This window comes from Bombina bombina, chromosome 1 (assembly GCF_027579735.1).
Source record: "Bombina bombina isolate aBomBom1 chromosome 1, aBomBom1.pri, whole genome shotgun sequence".
NCBI lineage: Eukaryota > Metazoa > Chordata > Amphibia > Anura > Bombinatoridae > Bombina > Bombina bombina.
The window spans coordinates 1,168,859,190-1,168,879,135 of NC_069499.1; the positions used below are offsets into that span (position 1 = coordinate 1,168,859,190).

Consider the following 19,946-nt stretch of genomic DNA (forward strand, 5'->3'; position numbering starts at 1 on the left):
GACATAGTTCCTTTTGCGCGAATTCATCTGAGACCATTACAACTGTGCATGCTCAGTCAGTGGAATGGGGATTATACAGACTTGTCTCCGACGATACAAGTAGATCAGAGGACCAGAGATTCACTCCGTTGGTGGCTGACCCTGGACAACCTGTCACAGGGGATGAGCTTCCGCAGACCAGAGTGGGTCATTGTCACGACCGACGCCAGTCTGGTGGGCTGGGGCGCGGTCTGGGAACCCCTGAAAGCTCAGGGTCTTTGGTCTTGGGAAGAATCTCTTCTCCCGATAAATATTCTGGAACTGAGAGCGATATTCAATGCTCTCAAGGCTTGGCCTCAGCTAGCAAAGGCCAAATTCATACGGTTTCAATCAGACAACATGACGACTGTTGCGTATATCAACCATCAGGGGGGAACAAGGAGTTCCCTGGCGATGGAAGAAGTGACCAAAATCATTCAATGGGCGGAGACTCACTCCTGCCACTTGTCTGCAATCCACATCCCAGGAGTGGAAAATTGGGAAGCGGATTTTCTGAGTCGTCAGACATTTCATCCGGGGGAGTGGGAACTCCATCCGGAAATCTTTGCCCAAATAACTCAATTGTGGGGCATTCCAGACATGGATCTGATGGCCTCTCGTCAGAACTTCAAGGTTCCTTGCTACGGGTCCAGATCCAGGGATCCCAAGGCGACTCTAGTAGATGCACTAGTAGCACCTTGGACCTTCAACCTAGCTTATGTATTCCCACCGTTTCCTCTCATCCCCAGGCTGGTAGCCAGGATCAATCAGGAGAGGGCATCGGTGATCTTGATAGCTCCTGCGTGGCCACGCAGGACTTGGTATGCAGACCTGGTGAATATGTCATCGGCTCCACCATGGAAGCTACCTTTGAGACAGGACCTTCTTGTTCAAGGTCCGTTCGAACATCCGAATCTGGCCTCACTCCAACTGACTGCTTGGAGATTGAACGCTTGATTTTATCAAAGCGAGGGTTCTCAGATTCTGTCATTGATACTCTTGTTCAGGCCAGAAAGCCTGTAACTAGAAAAATCTACCATAAAATATGGAAAAAATATATCTGTTGGTGTGAATCTAAAGGATTCCCATGGAACAAGATAAAAATTCCTAAGATTCTATCCTTTCTTCAAGAAGGTTTGGAGAAAGGATTATCTGCAAGTTCTTTGAAGGGACAGATTTCTGCTTTATCTGTTTTACTTCACAAAAAGCTGGCGGCTGTGCCAGATGTTCAAGCTTTTGTTCAGGCTCTGGTTAGAATCAAGCCTGTTTACAAACCTTTGACTCCTCCTTGGAGTCTCAATTTAGTTCTTTCAGTTCTTCAGGGGGTTCCGTTTGAACCCCTACATTCCGTTGATATCAAGTTATTATCTTGGAAAGTTTTGTTTTTGGTTGCAATTTCTTCTGCTAGAAGAGTTTCAGAGTTATCTGCTCTGCAGTGTTCTCCTCCTTATCTGGTGTTCCATGCAGATAAGGTGGTTTTGCGTACTAAACCTGGTTTTCTTCCGAAAGTTGTTTCTAACAAAAACATTAACCAGGAGATAGTCGTGCCTTCTTTGTGTCCGAATCCAGTTTCAAAGAAGGAACGTTTGTTGCACAATTTGGATGTAGTTCGTGCTCTAAAATTCTATTTAGATGCTACAAAGGATTTCAGACAAACATCTTCCTTGGTAAAAGGAGAGGTCAAAAAGCAACTTCTACCTCTCTCTCTTTTTGGCTTAAAAGCATCATCAGATTGGCTTATGAGACTGCCGGACGGCAGCCTCCTGAAAGAATCACAGCTCATTCCACTAGGGCCGTGGCTTCCACATGGGCCTTCAAGAACGAGGCTTCTGTTGATCAGATATGTAAGGCAGCGACTTGGTCTTCACTGCACACTTTTACTAAATTTTACAAATTTGATACTTTTGCTTCTTCTGAGGCTATTTTTGGGAGAAGGTTTTGCAAGCCGTGGTGCCTTCCATCTAGGTGACCTGATTTGCTCCCTCCCATCATCCGTGTCCTAAAGCTTTGGTATTGGTTCCCACAAGTAAGGATGACGCCATGGACCGGACACACCTATGTTGGAGAAAACAGAATTTATGTTTACCTGATAAATTACTTTCTCCAACGGTGTGTCCGGTCCACGGCCCGCCCTGGTTTTTTAATCAGGTCTGATGATTTATTTTCTTTAACTACAGTCACCACGGTATCATATGATTTCTCCTATGCAAATATTCCTCCTTTACGTCGGTCGAATGACTGGGGAAGGCGGAGCCTAGGAGGGATCATGTGACCAGCTTTGCTGGGCTCTTTGCCATTTCCTGTTGGGGAAGAGAATATCCCACAAGTAAGGATGACGCCGTGGACCGGACACACTGTTGGAGAAAGTAATTTATCAGGTAAACATAAATTCTGTTTTCTCCACACCTGGCTCATTCATATCCTCTTATAGGGACAGGAAACCCCAACATTTTCTTTCATGATTTGGATACAATATACAATTTCAAACAACTTTACAATTTACTTTTATTTCCAAATTTGCATCACAAGAGACACATTTGTGCAGGCACCAATTAGAAACTAGCTCCCACTAGTGTAGGATATGTGCATATTCTTTTTCAACAAGGAATACCAAGAGAACAAAGCAAATTGGAAAATAAAAGTGAATTTAAAAGTGTCTTAAAATGACATGCTCTATCTGAATAATGCAAGTTTAATTTTGACTTTCCTATCCCTTTAATCAATCATTTGGAGAATGTTTATATAGAAGCACAGATATTTTTTTTTGTTTGGTAGTAATTGCAAAATATGCCCCTACAAGTTAAAAATAAATCTGTTACGGCTCTGTATTTAAAACAGCTTCACACACATGATCTATACTTCCTCACGCTCTCGTAATGACTGTGTAACTTACCGTTCATGTCTCTGTCGCTCAGCAGAGAAGATTGGTGTAGTAAACTCTCCAAACCGAGATGACCAGGCAGCGGGGAATGCCACAAGAGGTGAGTGTCTGCTCCAACAATCCTAGTGGACACAGCTGGTCTCTATTCTGGGATATATATATTGTACAAGTATTTTGCTGTGGGTATGATCACACACACACACACACACATACACACATGCTAAGGGTCATTGGCTGAATGGTTCTTTCTTTTAATTCTTATTAGATGATTTGTACTTTTTCTAAGACTCGCTTGACTGACTATGAGCATTTTAACCTAAGCTAACAAGCCTTAGCAGGAAGTACACATATGATACAGCTGCATTTGTTTCAGCAACACTTTCCACTCAGGACCAGTCTCGATCTGTGGGTCCCGAGTGGCACTTCTACTATGTGTTTAATCCATTTTGCATTAGAGGTGCAGGGTCACTAGTCATAAAATGACATTTTATAATGAATTACAGCAATTTTTCGAATGTAATGGCCCATTTATAATGTTATCTGTTTTTTCCTCACATTTTACTGTCAAAGTGAATCACCATAGTTAAATGTTTTTTTGTTTTGTTTTTTTACTTGTATCTGCTTATTTTTTTTTATTTTTTTTATAAATATCAACCCTTGTCTTACTAATAATAAGTGTAAGACAGTGTGAGAAAAGTACTTTTCATCCCAATCACAACATTTTAAGCATAAACATTAACTATGATAGGGTAATTACTATTGCTGAATTTATTTTCGCTAATTTTCTACAATGGAAAAAATAGCATGCCAGGTATTATAATGATCATTATATTCAAAATGATATCATGCTGTAATATTTTTTTTATTATTTATATACATATTTTTCCCCCACATTCAAAGTCCAAGAGTTTAGGAGTAATGCTTTGATTTGATTCTGCATTTGTAAATGTTGTTTAGTTAGATCTTTAGCCATATGGTAGATGCCTCACAATAGCTAGATATATCTTGCTGTAATTGTTCAGTTACCTCAGACATTACTGTGGTCCTCAGACCATGTAATCAACCTAAAAGAGATATCATTTAACTATAGGAGATGAAAAGAGAAATTAAATTAACTCTACTTTCTTTGCTATACAATTATTAATCTCTATTAAATATTGTAGAATAACACAAAAAGGGTAGTTTGTTTTTCTTTGACTCCCCCTTTTTAAAGGTTGCATTTTGCATACCAGAATACAGCACTTGTTTAGTATCATGTATATGTGTATTTAAAGTTACAAGATGAATATGCAAAAGGTAAACCGGCAATATTTGGAATACGTTATATATTTAGATGTCAGCTGAGCAGAAAATAGAAAATGGATTTAAAGGCTACTATCATTTTTAAAAGTAATGACCTTTGCATACAGGGACAATATATGAGCTTTATGCAGAAGATACATTTAGCTGGCTTGTTTCTGATCATGAAAACCAATATGTGTGTACTCATTATTATTATGTCACTTTTGCTCAAAGTCTTTCTTGCTTTTTTTCTCCACAGCTGATACTTTACTGCACTTTTCCTTGAAAAATCATAGACTATATTTTGGATTTAGGACACAAATAGATCACAGTATATATATTATCACTTTAAAACATTACAATTACATTTGTAACAATTGCAAATGCATCTAGTTCTGTTCTATGCTGATAAGGTTTTACATCTATATTTCTTCAACTTCAATCTTTCCGTATCCGAGCAGGCCAGATTTATGTTGTTTCTACTTGGGATGACCAATGGCCTTTTCACTGTGAATGTTCACCTTTCTGCTAGGTATACTGGATTTGAGATAGGCTGATTTATAATATTTGGCAATGTCACTTGCAGCTTCAAAATTATATATACTGTTTACTGTATATATATATATATATATATATATATATATATATATATATATATATATATATATATATATATATATATATATATATATATATAGAGAGAGAGAGAGAGAGAGAGAGAGATAGATAGATAGATAGATAGATAGAGATAGCAATAAGCAAGTGTCTACACTTTCTAGATTTTCAATAATCAGTGTAGTATATTTATTATAAATAAACTAATAAACTACACTGATTATTGAAAATCCAGAGTGCGAACACTTGCTTATTGCTATCTAGAATTGATTTCCTGACACCTTGTCAGTTGTTTTAAGAGTGTGAATCATTTCAATGTTTGTGTATATATCAAGCAAAACAAGAGAAAAGTTGTATTAAAAAAAATTAAAAGGAATGCCACTGTATTTGTTATGTTGGACTTTCATTATGGCTGAGACCTCAAAGCTATATCTTTTTGTAGGACTCCAGGATACTTAAAAATGATATTCCTCTACTGAGGTTTATGACATGGAAAAGCTGGATCAGTTCAGGTTGAATTTTAGATGGGGTTCTCTACCTGCCCTCTTTGAAGAAAATAGGTTCAAGTGGTTATATATTATTCAATATCAATCTATATCAATCATATACATTGATCTGTCTGTGATCAGACATGGATACACTGAAATTCTAGGCTGTAATGTATCCACATAACTGTTTCTGAGAATGTACTTATAAAGAAATCTGTTTCTAGCTTCTGCTGTAGCAGAGAGATTTAAATATTCATTGCATGCCACATTGTACCCAATCAAATTCATTCTCACCTTCAACCCCAGAGAACATTCCATCCTCAGAGATCCAACATCCTGATGAGAGCATGTCAGAAACTTCACTTCACCAAGAAACAGATAGTCCAGGATCTGTTAAAGAATTGGCAGCCGAAGATCTGTGGGAGGTGCAGGACACACAAGCTATGAATAACCATATAGGAGATGAACGTGAAGATATTAGTCCAAATTGGTTGGCAAAAAGCAACAGGGAGCTTGAACATGGTGCAGGAGAGAAAGATCATCTTGAAGAAAAGGAACACAATGGCACAAATTATGATACAGAAATATATGACGAAAACCAAATTATACTGGAAAAACATACTGTGCATGATGACTCAATTTCTAAAGAAGATGCAGAAATGGAAAAGCCTTTTGGCAAAGATGCTCAGGTAAATGGTATGGAAGCCATTAGTGATTCAGTAGAAGATGCTGCTAAGTTGCATGATGTTTCTGATTTGGCAAATAAAGAGACACATGGTATAGGAGAACCATTTGTTGTAGGAGCAGTTGAATCTTTCTCAGGAGAAGCCCATATTCCTCTTCCACGGGCCTCTGAGTCAGTGTACCAAGTGGAGATTGATGCCAACCAGCCAATAGATTTAAATGTGGCATTAAGGGAAGCTGATGAAAAAAGCCCAGTTAATGATGTGTTTACCGGTGGTATAACGGAGAATGTCAAGAAGCGAGTGCCTGCACAAGGATCAGGAATACCCATTAGTCGAGGTGCTCTTTCCAAAGGTGTGTTGTTTTCTAGTAATTTATAGCCTTCTAAAGCCTTCTCTGATTTACCTGGCTGCCTTTTGCTTTCCATATCTGCCTGAACGAGTAACACAGACTTCTTCAGGGACTACACCAAAGCCTCCTCCTTCCTTTCTTATGCTATTCCCATATGATTCCTAGATGTCTTGGTTTGTAGCTGTTTTTATTCCACTGCATGACTTCTTTGCATGATCATCCTTCATCCCAGCTCACCTCGCCATCTGTTTTAACAACCAAGAAGCACCTAGTGTTGCTGTCTTTTCCAACACTAGCATGAGGCATCAATTTCTTACTTATACACTGGTGATCTATTACATTTATTATTTCTCTGAAATTTAGCAGTTAAAGTAGAGTAAAAGGGGCATTGTATTCAAAATGTTCTCTGATCCATTTAAAAGACAATATTTAAAAATATATTAAGCTCTTTTGCTTACTGAAAATGAATGTTCATGTTATAACTACACCAATGTGTTCATGGGTCTTCATGTTATTTTTACTTTAAACTAAAATGTATGTGACCCCTTTGATGCAAAATATTTTATATTTCTTTCCTAAAATATGGAGAGTCTACAACATCATCAATTACTAGTAGGAATATCACTCCTGGCCAGCAGGAGGAGACTGTTAAGTGTCACTCCCTTACCCATAATCCCCAGTCATTATCTTTGCCTCTGTCAATGGAGGAGGTTAAGTTTGGTGTCTGAAGAAAAATTTGATTTCTTTTCGCTACAAGCAAGATTTTGGGTCTAGCTGTAGTCCCTGTCAATCTCTTCAGTAGAGTAGTGGTGGCTTTAAAGCAGTTAGACAGTTGTGAGGTAGTCCTTGCTTGGTTTTCTAACATATTTGCTGCCCATGGTATAGAAAGCCAGAGTTGGTTACTCTGTTCTTTCTTTTTCTACAGGTCTCTGTAATGAGTATGTGTCCTTTCACACCTTGTGAGCTGTCTTCCTGCCAGACAGCTAGATTGCAGGTAAGTGCTTTTGTCTTCTAGGTACTGGAGACTTGCACTTTAAATGAACATTTAATTACTGCAATAATAACTGGGACATATTTAATCCTGTAGGCAGGATTAGTTGGGCAGTAAGCAGGCACATTTGCATGTGGAGACAAGGGGTTAATTCTCCCTTATATAAGGGATTGTTCCTCAGTGGCTTTTAACTTATTATTTGATTAATTTTTAATTAATTGATATTGTTTTGCATGTGTGGCAAATGCGGCTTTTATTATAGAAATGCATTTTAGAGACTGATGCGACCAGGAGCCTTTTTTATGACCGGGAGCCGCTTATACATTTATTAGCCAGTGTTTCTTTAGGCTCCAGTACTTGTTACTAGGCAGTTAAAATAGCGCACTTTTAATAACTGCGCAATTCTGGTCTGGCCTGTTATGTGACCCTCGGTTCTTCCGATTTTGAGCTGGGCGGCGTCACTGTTTCCTTGAGTGTTCGCATTGGCTGGAGAGAAGTCGATTACAAGCAAGTCTCACTGCACACATTGTCTTCTGGATTGCAGTAGGGCACCTCAGACTGTCTGGGGTATAGAGGGCCAGAGTTGTTTTCTATTCTTGTTGAGATAAATTAATGCTTGGGATTAAAAAAAGGAGGGTCTCCATTTAAAGTGACAGTAGTTCCCCCCCCCCCCACCCAAATTTATTTTTCCTTTGTTTTGTGGGGAAAAAAAGATTTTATTCTCAAGCTATGGATATGGATAATCAAACTGTTTCTTGTGATAAGTGTTTATTATGTCTAGAGGCCCAAATTGTTTCACCTATGCAATTTTGTTTAAATAAAACAGAGTGTAAACATAAGATTTTGCCCTCTGAGCCAAATGTCTCTCAGATTGATGCTGTTCAGGCAATGCCACAGCTTTCTCCTTTAACGTCCCAAGCCTCAATGGCGGCACTGCATGTTTTCTGTTGCTGACTCCATTAAAGATTCATGGCGCAAGGTGCCTAAAGTAGAAGGGGTTATTTCTACTCTGGCTAAGAGAACTACGATCCCTATAGAGGCTAGCTGTTCCTTTAAGGATCCCATGGAGAAGAAGCTGGAGGCTTATTTGAAAAAGATGTATGTTCATCAGGATCTTCAATGGCAACCTGCAGTTTGTATTGTCACTGTTGCAAGTGCTGCATCTTATTGGTGCGATGCCTTGTCTGAATCAATTTTAGCTGACACTCTGTTGGAAGAAATCCAAGATAGGATTAAGGCTCTCAAACTAGCCAATTCCTTCATTTCTGATGCTAACATACAAGTTATTAGAGTGTGAACCCAGCTGTCTGCCCTCACTGTCTTAGCCCGCAGGGTGTTGTGGCTGAAATCTTGGTCAGCTGATGTTACCTCTAAGTCCAAGCTTCTGGCACTTCCTTACAAGGGTACAACCTTGTTTGGACCTGGTCTGGCAGAAATTATTTCTGATATTATGGGTGGAAATGGGTCTTTTCTACCACAAGACAAGAAGAACAGGCCTAAAGGACGTCAAAGTAATTTTCGTTCTTTTCGTAACTTTAAGGGTCAAAAGTCTTTCTCTTGGACTGTCCCAAGCAGGGAAAGTCCAAGTCTTCTTGGAAACCAAAATAGTCTTGGAGCAAGGGGAAGCAATCAAAGAAACCCACAGCTAAATCTAAGTCAGCATGAAGGGTCTGCCTCCAGTCCAGGACCGGATCAAGAAGGGGGCAGACTTTCCCTGTTTTGTCAAGCTTGGATATGAGATATCTCATATCCTTGGGCTGTGGACATAGTATCTCAGGTTTACAAAATAGAATTCAAATCTTTCCCTCCCAGGGGCAGATTCCACCTCTCAAGACTATCTGCAGATCAGGTAAAAAGAGAGGCATTCTTGAACTGCGTTCAGGATCTTTCCTCCCTGGGGGTGATTGTTCCAGTCCCTGTAAGAGAACATGGTCTAGAATTTTATTCAAATCTGTTTGTGGTTCCCAAAAAAGAGGGAACTTTTCGGCCCATTTTAGACCTAAAGTGTCTCAACAAATTTCTCAGGGTACCGTCGTTCAAAATGGAAACCATTTGTTTCATTCTTTCTTTGGTCCAAGAGGGTCAGTTCATGATGACCATAGACCTGAAGGATGCGTATCTTCATATTCCTATCCACATGGATCATCACAAGTTCCTGAGATTCGCCTTTCTAGACAAACACTTTCAGTTTGTGGCTCTTCCGTTTGGCCTTGCCACAGCTCCCAGAATTTTCTCAAAGGTTCTGGGGGCTCTCTTGGCAGTGATCAGGTCTCAGGGAATTGCAGTGGCACCCTACCTGGATGACATATTGGTTCAGGCACCATCTTTTCAACAATCAAACTCTCATACAGAGATCTTGTTGTCTTTTATACGTTCCCACGGATGGAAAGTGAATCTGGAAAAGAGGTCCCTTGTTGCAGCTACAAGGGTTGTTTTCTTAGGAACCATAATAGATTTCCTAAAATTTTCTCTTCTTGCCTCTCTCTACAGCTTACTGTTTGGCCATCAGTAGCTCAATGTATGGAGGTAATTGGTCTGATAGTCGCTTCCATGGACATCATCCCCTGTGCTCAATTCCATTTGAGAGCTCTGCAATTATGCATGCTCAGACAATGAAATGGGGGCCATTCGGATCTGTCTCAGAGTATAGATCTAGACCAGTTGACAAGAGACTCTCTTTCATGGTGACTTTCTCAGGAGCATCTGTCTCAGGGCACATGCTTCCGGCCGAAGCTGATTGCTTGGAGGGAGATTGAACGCTTAGTTCTGTCTAAGCGTGGATTTTCTGAGTCGGTCATTAAGACCATGATTCAGGCTCACAAGCCTGTTACTCGAAAGATTTACCATAAGGTATGACGTAAATACCTTTATTGGTGTGAATCAACGGGCTTCTCTTTGAGTAGGGTTAGGATTCCTAGAATTTTGTCTTTTCTCCAGGAAGGTCTGGAGAAAGGATTGTCAGTCAGTTATCGGAAGGGTCAGATTTCTGCTTTATCTATTTTGTTGCACAAGCCTCTGGTGGATGTGCCAGATGTTCAATCTTTTTGTCAGGCTCTGGACAGAATCAGGCCTGTGTCATGTCTGCTACCCCTTTAAGAGACATTCCTCACTTCTTATTCATTTCCCTACTTAAGGAGGAGCTTATTCCCTCACAAACTGCTTGATCACTGCAAGAGTTTGGGAATTCTGATTTCTCCTGTTGTAGAAGCGCTCTCCCTGAGCAAATAACTCAAGCCTATATATCTGGTATGATTTCCATGGTATTTCTTCACATAGAGTTAGTAGGTCTCTAACCTGCCTGGACACTTTTCTGTAAAGCTCTCACCTCAAGCCACCTAACGAAGTCTTTCTGAGAACACCATTCTGTTGATCTCCCTCTGACTCCTGAGACTAACCTCTGCTGCCTCTGCAGCAACAGCACGCCGAATCAGCTGTCCGCTGACGTAATCTCCAACAGGCAGTGAACTGAGTGAGTCGCACAAGATGCTGCTCCCTTACGTAAGCGCCTTAGGAGTTCAAGCTACCGGATCTTCAGCTCCAGTTATGGTAACACACCCTAACCTCCACAGATCTAATAACGGATCAAAACACTAGTAAGGCTGTTAAACACCTACCGCAAGTACACTTTGTTTGGTGCCTCTCTTTTTGATTTTTCTGTTTAAGTATTCTATGTCTTTTGCCTCTTATACACTCAAATTGACAGCATTATTTGACTGTTGCTATCATTAACTATTTCATACGTCTGAGACTTTCCACAATACTCTCTAAAATAAAAGCCAATCAGGGAATATTTAAAGCCAAATGCAAAGTACTGCTTTTGTTCCCTGTTAAACATATTGTTTGTCAGTGGGATTTCTATTAAATTGAATCTACTAACTGTTAGTCCTGAATATTAAAACTCTCATTCCCCATATTGAGAGTTGTTTCATAGGAATACCTACACTAACCATATTTCCTAAACAGAATAAGCCTATTATATAGATAGGGATATTGCAGCCTGTGTTTAAAACTGTTGCTCCTCCTTGGAACCTTAACCTTGTTCTTAAAGTTTTGCAGCAGGGTCCGCCTATGCATTCCATACATATTAAGTTGTTACCTTGGAAGGCTTTGTTTCTTGTTGCTATCTCTTTTGCTCTGGGAGTCTCAGAACTCTCTGCTTTGCAGTGTGAGTCACCTTACCTTATCTTTCATGCTGATAAGGCGGTCCTTCGTACTAAGTTGGGTTTTCTTCCTAAAGTGGTTTTGGATAAAAATATTAATCAGGAAATTGTGGTTCCTTCTTTATGTCCTAATCCTTCTTATTATAAAGAACGTCTGTTGCACAACTTGGATGTTGTGCATGCTCTAAAGTTCTACCTACAGGCGACTAAGGATTTTTGCCAATCTTCTGTCCTGTTTGTTTGTTTCTCAGGAAAGCGTAAGGGTCAGAAAACTATTGCTACTTCTCTATCTCTCTGGTTGAGAAGTATTATTCGTTTTGCTTATGAGACTGCTGGTCAGCAGCCTCCTGAGAGAATTACAGCTCATTCCACGAGGGCTGTCTCTTCTTCTTGGGCTTTCAAAAATGAAGCCTCTGTGGAACATATTTGCTGCAACTTGGTCCTCTCTGCATACTTTTTCCAAATTTGATACTTTTGCCTCGGCTGAGACTTCTTTTGGGAGAAAGGTTCTTCAAGAAGTGGTGCCTTCTGTTTAGGTCTGCTTGTCTTGTTTTCCCTCCATAGTCATTCCGTGTCCTCTAGCTTGGGTATTGGTTCCCACTAGTAATTAATGACGTAGTGGACTCTACATATCTTCGGAAAGAATACAAAATGTATGCTTACCTGATAAATTTCTTTCTTTCCAGGTATAGAGAGTCCACGACCCCACCCTTAATTTAAAGTGAAGGTTAAGTTACCTGTCTCACGAACTAGAATTCATTTCTATTTGCCAAATAAATATGAGTCTCATGCATCATTTTCTTCACATTGATCGTTTTTCAAAGTTATCGCTGTATAAAGTCAGAATTTTAATAGAATCCAAATCAACCCTTTTTTTAATTATTTTTATTATTTGATCACATTCTCAAAAGCACCAATTGAAAATCTGTCCGTTAGGCGGCCATCGATCTACGTCACCCGCCTCCTATTTTAAATGCGCATGCGCTGCTGTCTTATCCTCCGTTTAGGTCTCCAAGCGTGCTTCTGTTTCGCTATATTGCATGCAAACTGTGTTTACCGCATGCGCATTGGTGATTTATATTGACGAGTATCGCATGCGCAGGAGTTGTACACATCGGCGTTTAGCGCATGCACAATAGTTTGTATAGTCGTGCACGCACTTGGGTGATGCGTATAGAGCGGGTGGGACTGCTCTATACGTAACATAACAGATAACACGGAAGTAGAGGTGGGGAGGAGTATGGACAGAAACGGTAGGGAGATTAATATATATTATAAATATTGCAATTCATAAGTGAGATGAAAATAAAGTTAGCGACCATCTTAATGTGCAATTAATGAATGCATTGAGCTATTCAAAGCATGAAAACTTTACATTCACTTTAAGACAGTTATTTTTGTCTAAACCTCAGGCACCTCTACACCTTTTATGTTATTCCTTTTCCATTTCCCTTTGGTCGAATGACTAGGGATTATGGGTAGAGGAGTGATACTTAACAGCTTTGCTGTGGTCCTCTTTGCCTCCTCCTGCTGGCCAGGAGTGATATTCCCACTAGTAATTGATGACATTGTGGACTCTCCATATTCGGAAAGAAAGAAATTTATCAGGTAAGCATAAATTTTGGTTTTTTTGCATGCTACTGTTAAACTGCTTGTGTAGATGATTAGGAAAGTTTGAGTGTAATGTCCCTTTAAATTGACCAACTTAAAGAAGAATAATGAGACTTGAAATTTGTTTGAGGGCTAATGTGTTGATTTTTATAACATTGTTTTGCTTGGCTAGAGAGTACTTCGACACGTTAAAAAGAAATGTGTAGCAGCCCTCTTTGGTGGACATAGGGTTAAATGATATTCTATCTTAGTTTATAACTTGAGGTATGATGAGTTATTCTATTTGCAACTTATAGGTCCTATAGGTATTGAGAAAGCATTAAATGTTCCAATTCTGTAAGACTGATATTTCATTCAGCTAAGTTTTACAGCTACATCCTCCTTTATCTTCTCTGTCAGCGACTGATTTAACTAAGACATGTAATCTGATGTCACAGTCTAATTTTATCCCATAGGGTGGTTGTTGTCTGTGACAATAGACCATAATATTCCTCTGGGGACAGACAATTCACTGCACTGATATAAATAAGGAGTGACTATATAACCACAAATAAATCATACAAAAACATAGAATGTGACAACACATACTAACCATTTGTCTTATTTTTATGGCCATTTTACTGTTTGAAACCTAAGACTTAATTTGGCCCTTGGCTGTGCTGTATATTGTCAATAGTACAACTGCTATGCTGTCATATTCTCTGGAAAATTGTTCCATATATGAATCCTTTTTGTAAAGATGTGCTTTCTCACATTCATCCCAAGCATTTAAAGGGACATTAAACACTTTGAGATGGTAATATAAAATGATAAATCATATATATATATATATATATATATATATATATATATATATATATATATATATATATATATATATATATATATAAAAACTCTGCAATATATGTTTATTATTTATTTTGTCCCCCTTTCCTGTAATTCCATTCTGAAATTGTGAGCTTTTCGGTTCCTGTTAGAAGTGGAAGTGCAGAAAACTGTTACATTCCACACAGCCATTGGCTACACACTCTAGTCACCTATTTGTAACTGTGTATAATTGGCCACAGCAGACAAGGTAACCTAAGTTACAACATGGCAGCTCCCATTTTTTTTTTAGACACTAAAACTTTACATTTGTTTTGTCAATATTTAAACATCTAATGAAACTTTAAAAAATACATCTACATGTTATTCTCAGACTAATCTTTTCTTTGAATGCATCACTTTACCTAGCATTTATTTAGTGTTTAATGTCCCTTTAAGCACTTCACTCATTGAACATTGAAATATTAATTGTTGTTCAAGAACTAATTTTATATAGAACCGCAAAAATGATTGTATAACCAATTAGCACATCTAGGCAATAATCCTTGCTTACTTTTCCCCAAAAGTGTTCTGTATTCATTGTTACCAATTCTCCAGAGATCTCTGGGTAAGATATGCAAATATTTTCTAGGGAAAAGCAAGCAGAGATTCTTGCCTAGATATGCTAATTGGCTATACAATTATTTTTGTGGCTTACTTTTATGAAATGGATTTTATGAAATTTGAATTTCACGCACTTATCTTCACCATAACTTAAATTAATATAAATATATATATACTGTGTGTGTATATATACATATATATACACACACAAACAGACACACATAATATAATTTCTGATGTGCTCCATTAAATAGAGCTTAATTTATATATATATAATCCCCCCATATATTTTATAGCTTGCATTATTTTTTTTTCATTATTTCTGTTATCTCCCTCTTTGTTACAAACTAAATTTATAGATAATAAGGAGCAATATAATGATGATTTTTTTATGCTTATATACTGTAAACTGTGCTCCATATGAACAGCTTTTCTTTAGACTTTTCTTTAATTCATTGATATAAATGGGAAGACGTGATCAACCGTACTGTTCAGCATATGCTGGGTGAGGACTCATGAGTAGTTTTTGTAGGGGCATGACCACCTTTCACTATCTGCTGTTAATAATATCACACTCTATACAAATGCATCCTGCTTGCTTCTACCACTGGGTTCACATGTTGCTTATCTAACTTTAAAGAGACATGGAAAGAAAAAAAAAATGTTTTCATGTGTATGAAAGAATAGCATTTAAATATTACTATTTATAAACAGGTAAAAACCGGTTACCCTTATATAAAATGAGCAGGGGAATCCAAATTTGTGTACCTCCCACTGCAGAATTGATGTTCATTGTTCAGTATCCGAACAGGAACATACTAACAAACTGCTTCATTTCTGTGTCCCTTTAAGTTATCTATATAAATATTTTCTCTCCTCTTCTTCTTCTGCTCTACAATACCATAACCTATGTGTTTTGCATTTCATGTTTTCTTTCACACAGGCAGGCGCCAAACTCTTACCCATTTTTCAAATTTGTCAAACACATGAATTATTTAGTTTATACAATAACATATATATTTTGTGAATCTTTGTCAAATTAAAAAAAGCAAAACATTCCATTCCAGACCTTTATTTGAGCCATTACAAATCACTGAGTTGTCCTGCTGGACCTAGTATTGCATGCTAAGGTGCTCTTAAAGCCCCAGGTTTATTAGCTACTTACAGTACCTTGCCAAATTATTAGACCCATTGGACAAAAATCATAATAGTGTTGATTGATTTTTTAGTTTTGTAACCATTTCTTATTCCATGTTATACTGACAACATCTGCAATACATATTTACATGTAATTTGATGTAATATTAATAAAATATTTGGTAAATTAACAAAGTGACTTGTCGTTAAAGAAATTTGGTCAAATTGTTGGCCTGTTGAAGTAAAAAAACATGTATCACAAGATTGCGGAAATTGTAGGTGTATCACGTAGTTCTGTAAAGAATATTTGTTTTTAAATGGATTGTGGGGATGGTTTCCGAGCAGGGTTCCTGGCTAACAGGTCCTCTTCAGCTAATCGTCTCTGAATAGTTCTACCGGATACCTTGATGCCTGCATCCTAATTGTGTTTAGTCAAGACTCTGACAAGCAGTTAACTATATTGAGAGCAGATATCTTGTATCCTTCTGTCATTTCTTGGTGTAGTAACACGATCCTTCCATTTTAGGTTAAAATCATTCCCACAATTCATTTTGTCTTAATATTCTTTACGGAACTATATGATACACCTACAATTTCAGCAATAAAGTACATCGTTTTGCAGTTGTTATCAGTTTAACCCAACTAAGGAAGGATATGTAGCAGGGTACATTTCCAACTCTGAGAATTTTTAGAGCTAAATTATACGAAAAGGGAACAAAATAAACAAATACATTACAAAGTTGTTTCATAACACATAACATTTTATATAAAAATCACAATGGGGTCAATTTATCAAGCTCCATTCGGAGCTTGATGCTCCATAACCTGTCTGCCTGCTCTGAGTATTCGATCGGGTTGATTGACACCCCCTGCTAGCGGCCAATCGCGAATCTGCAGGGGGCGGCATTGCACCAGCAGTTCATCAGCATTTATCGATGTGCAGCGGACATGATACGCTACATCGCATCATGTCCGCTCGCACATTAATACATTGACCCCAATGTGTTTATTGTCCCTTTAAAGCAGTGGTCTCAAAGTACCAGCCTTGGGGCCATATGTAGCCCTCAAGATAGTTTTGTCTGGCCCTCCCTTGTTTAATAGGTAAACCATTAATTTGCCTGTCAGTTTTTTTAGGGTTCTAAGAGGTGTTGCTAGTTGATGTATTATATAGGCACTCACAAGATAAATATAAAGACAAGTGTCCTCACAAGATAAATATAAAGACAAGTGTCCTCACAAGATAAATATAAAGACAAGTGTCCTCACAAGATAAATATAAAGACAAGTGTCCTCACAAGATGAATATAAAGACAAGTGTCCGGTGTAGACTCCCACCATGTACTGCTTAGATAAATGTCACTTTTTACGTTGTTATACAGCTACAGAATGATCACTTCATTTGGCACTGACAACATAAATATAGCCAACTGTGTATGTCTATACACTACATAGGTAAGTGTCTCTTCCAGTTCCTAGTATATCTAGTTCAGGAGTATTTACTCAGTTCAACCGGCCCCCATGGGAATAGAACACTTGGCCAGTGGCCCCCAGATACATTTAGCTTGATACCCCTGCTTTAAAGGGTCATTAAACTACTGGATACAGGTACAGTAGCATAGTTACAACTCACAATGCTATTGTTTTTCTTCCTGTACCTGCAACTTCCTTCAAAGCCGTTCTCTTATTTTAACCAATTACAGAAGCCAGTTGGTAAAGCTGCGCATGTTTGTACTGGGTGACACCATCTTGGAGCTTGCTTATTGTTGCATTCTGTGAAAGATGCAGTGAACTTTCACAAATGAATGAATTCCTGGCTTTTCGTCAGCTCTACCTTGCACAGATTATCTTGCACAATAGTAAGCAGAATCTTTATTTGATTTTTTTTTTTTTTTAATTTATTTTCAGTTTTTTTACATAACAAATATAAAAAGTCCTCAGGTACAATATCGAGCTATGCAGACTCTGTAAAAACATACATCTCTTGCTCCATATTTTGCAGTCTAAACTGAAGGGCACAATACAGCTTGTCAAGATGACAGTATCAGTGATCTGTGAATGTGGTCTGCTTCTGTCACAGGATGAGACCATACTTATTCTTTATGATGATTTAAAGCTCTCCTCTCTAGTGAGATTATCTAAAAAGAGTTCTCAGTACTGAGTGATCTTTCAAAGAATTTAGGAAAGGCACAGTTTAGCCTGCTGGACTGTACTATGCAGGGTTCTGGGTGTGGAGAAGAGTCACCTTTATGCCATGGTGATGTTTTGATCATCCAGCACCAAGTGTTTAGATGCAAAGTTTTACTAACCAGCTCTTGTAAAGTGTTAAAATAAGAGAATGGTCTTAAAGAGAGCTGCAGGTACAAGAGGAAAAACATAGTGAGTGCTCAAGTGATGTAACAGTCTTAATTGTATTTATGGTGCAGGACTCAACGATATTACAGGGATCTTAGTCATTTGTCCAACATCCTCACTCCCTGTGCCTAATGAGAATTCCTAATACTCTGGGGGTGCATAGACCAGACTATATTGTGACCTGCACCTGTTCTGCATCACATCAAAGCTGATGTTTATGACTAGCTTGTTGGACAAGTAAAAAATGTTCCCTGAAAGCAGTCCTCCATCCACAGTTCTGTCAGGCTACCCGCAACAAGAGCTACTCTCCCTTATTCCTGGCCACTATTCGACATCAGGTGGAAAGGCACGCAGGTAACGAAATAACACTGACAGGCTAGTAAAATAGTAGTCTAGGAGCAGGGCAAAAGTGTATACAAAGGAGTAGTCAGACAGGCCAAGGTCAGTATCCAGAGCTGGCAGAATAAATGCAGAATCAGTAAGCAAAAACAGGTCACAAGCAAGGGTGAAAATCTGCATCTGGCAGACGAAGTACAAAACAGCAGGCAAGCGGATAATCAGGAAAACAGGCAATAGGTCATACACTGGAGCATAATCAAAATAAACACTCACAGAGACTAGCTCAATAAACTGGTAAAGAAAACAGGAAAGGGCTGGGTTTAAATAGGCTGATGACAATTGCAAATGACTCACAAGTGCAGGTAGGTGGCGCTAGAGAGACCAAGAAATGATAAGAAAAAACTAGGTAGTAAGAAAAGTCCACAAGTGGCACACCAGCAAATAAATAGCCCAGCTAGCTAAAGACCCCGGTTCAACTTCAGGCATGACACGTTCTTACAGTTGATTGGATGGTAGAGATAAAAAAAGAAAAGATTTCAGGGGGATAGCAGAACACAATGGATCATCTGGAATGATAAGTCCAATGACTAAATTACAGAAGTAAGTGAATTTGTGGATTGGAGTCCTAACATTGAGTTGACAAAATGGATTTACATTGCATGGCCTTCCAAGTGTCAAGGGAATACCTAGGGTCTGAATGGGATGGGCTGAGCTATTTTCTCTGGAGCAGCAGTCTGATTGCCTCTATATCTGCTTACTAACATGACTAACACAACTATCTTTGTAAGCTACAATATCCAGTTGCAATATGTTTGTGATATGCATGCTGTAAATTGCTGTGAGCATAGTTTGTGATCCCAGCCATACAGAGGAAAGCAAAAATACTGCACAAACAACAGAACAGTAATTGTATCTCTGAAAATGCATATCATTAGAAATTACAGTGGCACTGCACCTCTTCATGTTTTGGATCACAATAAATATCTAATTCCTTGTGATTCGTTATTTTAAATGTAGTTTAATATATTTGCGTTTTTACAGCTCACGGTAATGAGAAGCACGAGACTGATTCGCAAGAGAAAGGAACACAGGTTAGTATAGCATTGTGTTTAGGTTTTGTGCTGACCTTGGCCCGCTGAAATCTGTCACCTACCTCACCCCTAACCTGCTACTGTTATACAGCATTTGCCTAAATTTAACCTGCATTACACTTGTCATCTACACCGTGCAGTGACTTAAACCCTTAATGCCAGTATCTCACACAGAGCATTTTAACTCCTTATTACCAATAGATATAACCCACATACTACCATGAACATACACATTATGCCTTCATCTTCCTAGGAACAAGCAGGGGGCAGTGATTTAACCCCTTGTTTCCCATTACTGGCAGAATTAAGTGGTTAACCCCTCTATTGTCATTGCACACATCAAACCCATACTAGCCAGCGAGTTATCTCTCTTATTTCCAGTTGCTCACATTGTGCAGTGATTTAATCCTCTTATCTCTAGTGATACACATAATGCTGGGATATGTCCAAAGAGCAGAGATTTAACTCTTATGACCAAATAACATAAAACAGGGTTTTAACTCCCTTATTGCCAGTAAC

General features: G+C 38.5%; 1 protein-coding gene across 10 annotated transcripts in view; it reads left to right on the forward strand.

Moving 5' to 3' along the window:
- Positions 1-19,946, forward strand: part of LOC128646856 (microtubule-associated protein tau) — a 169,444-nt gene that overhangs the window by 95,410 nt on the left and 54,088 nt on the right. For 7 of the 10 annotated variants that reach the window (XM_053699658.1, XM_053699684.1, XM_053699678.1 and 4 more), the window contains 3 exons: positions 2,934-2,999; positions 5,590-6,321; positions 19,378-19,427. In XM_053699658.1, the coding sequence (XP_053555633.1) occupies positions 2,934-2,999; positions 5,590-6,321; positions 19,378-19,427 (848 nt within the window). The remainder of the gene's footprint in view (positions 1-2,933; positions 3,000-5,589; positions 6,322-19,377; positions 19,428-19,946) is intronic. The other 3 variants (XM_053699670.1, XM_053699681.1, XM_053699687.1) reach the window with 2 other exon arrangements.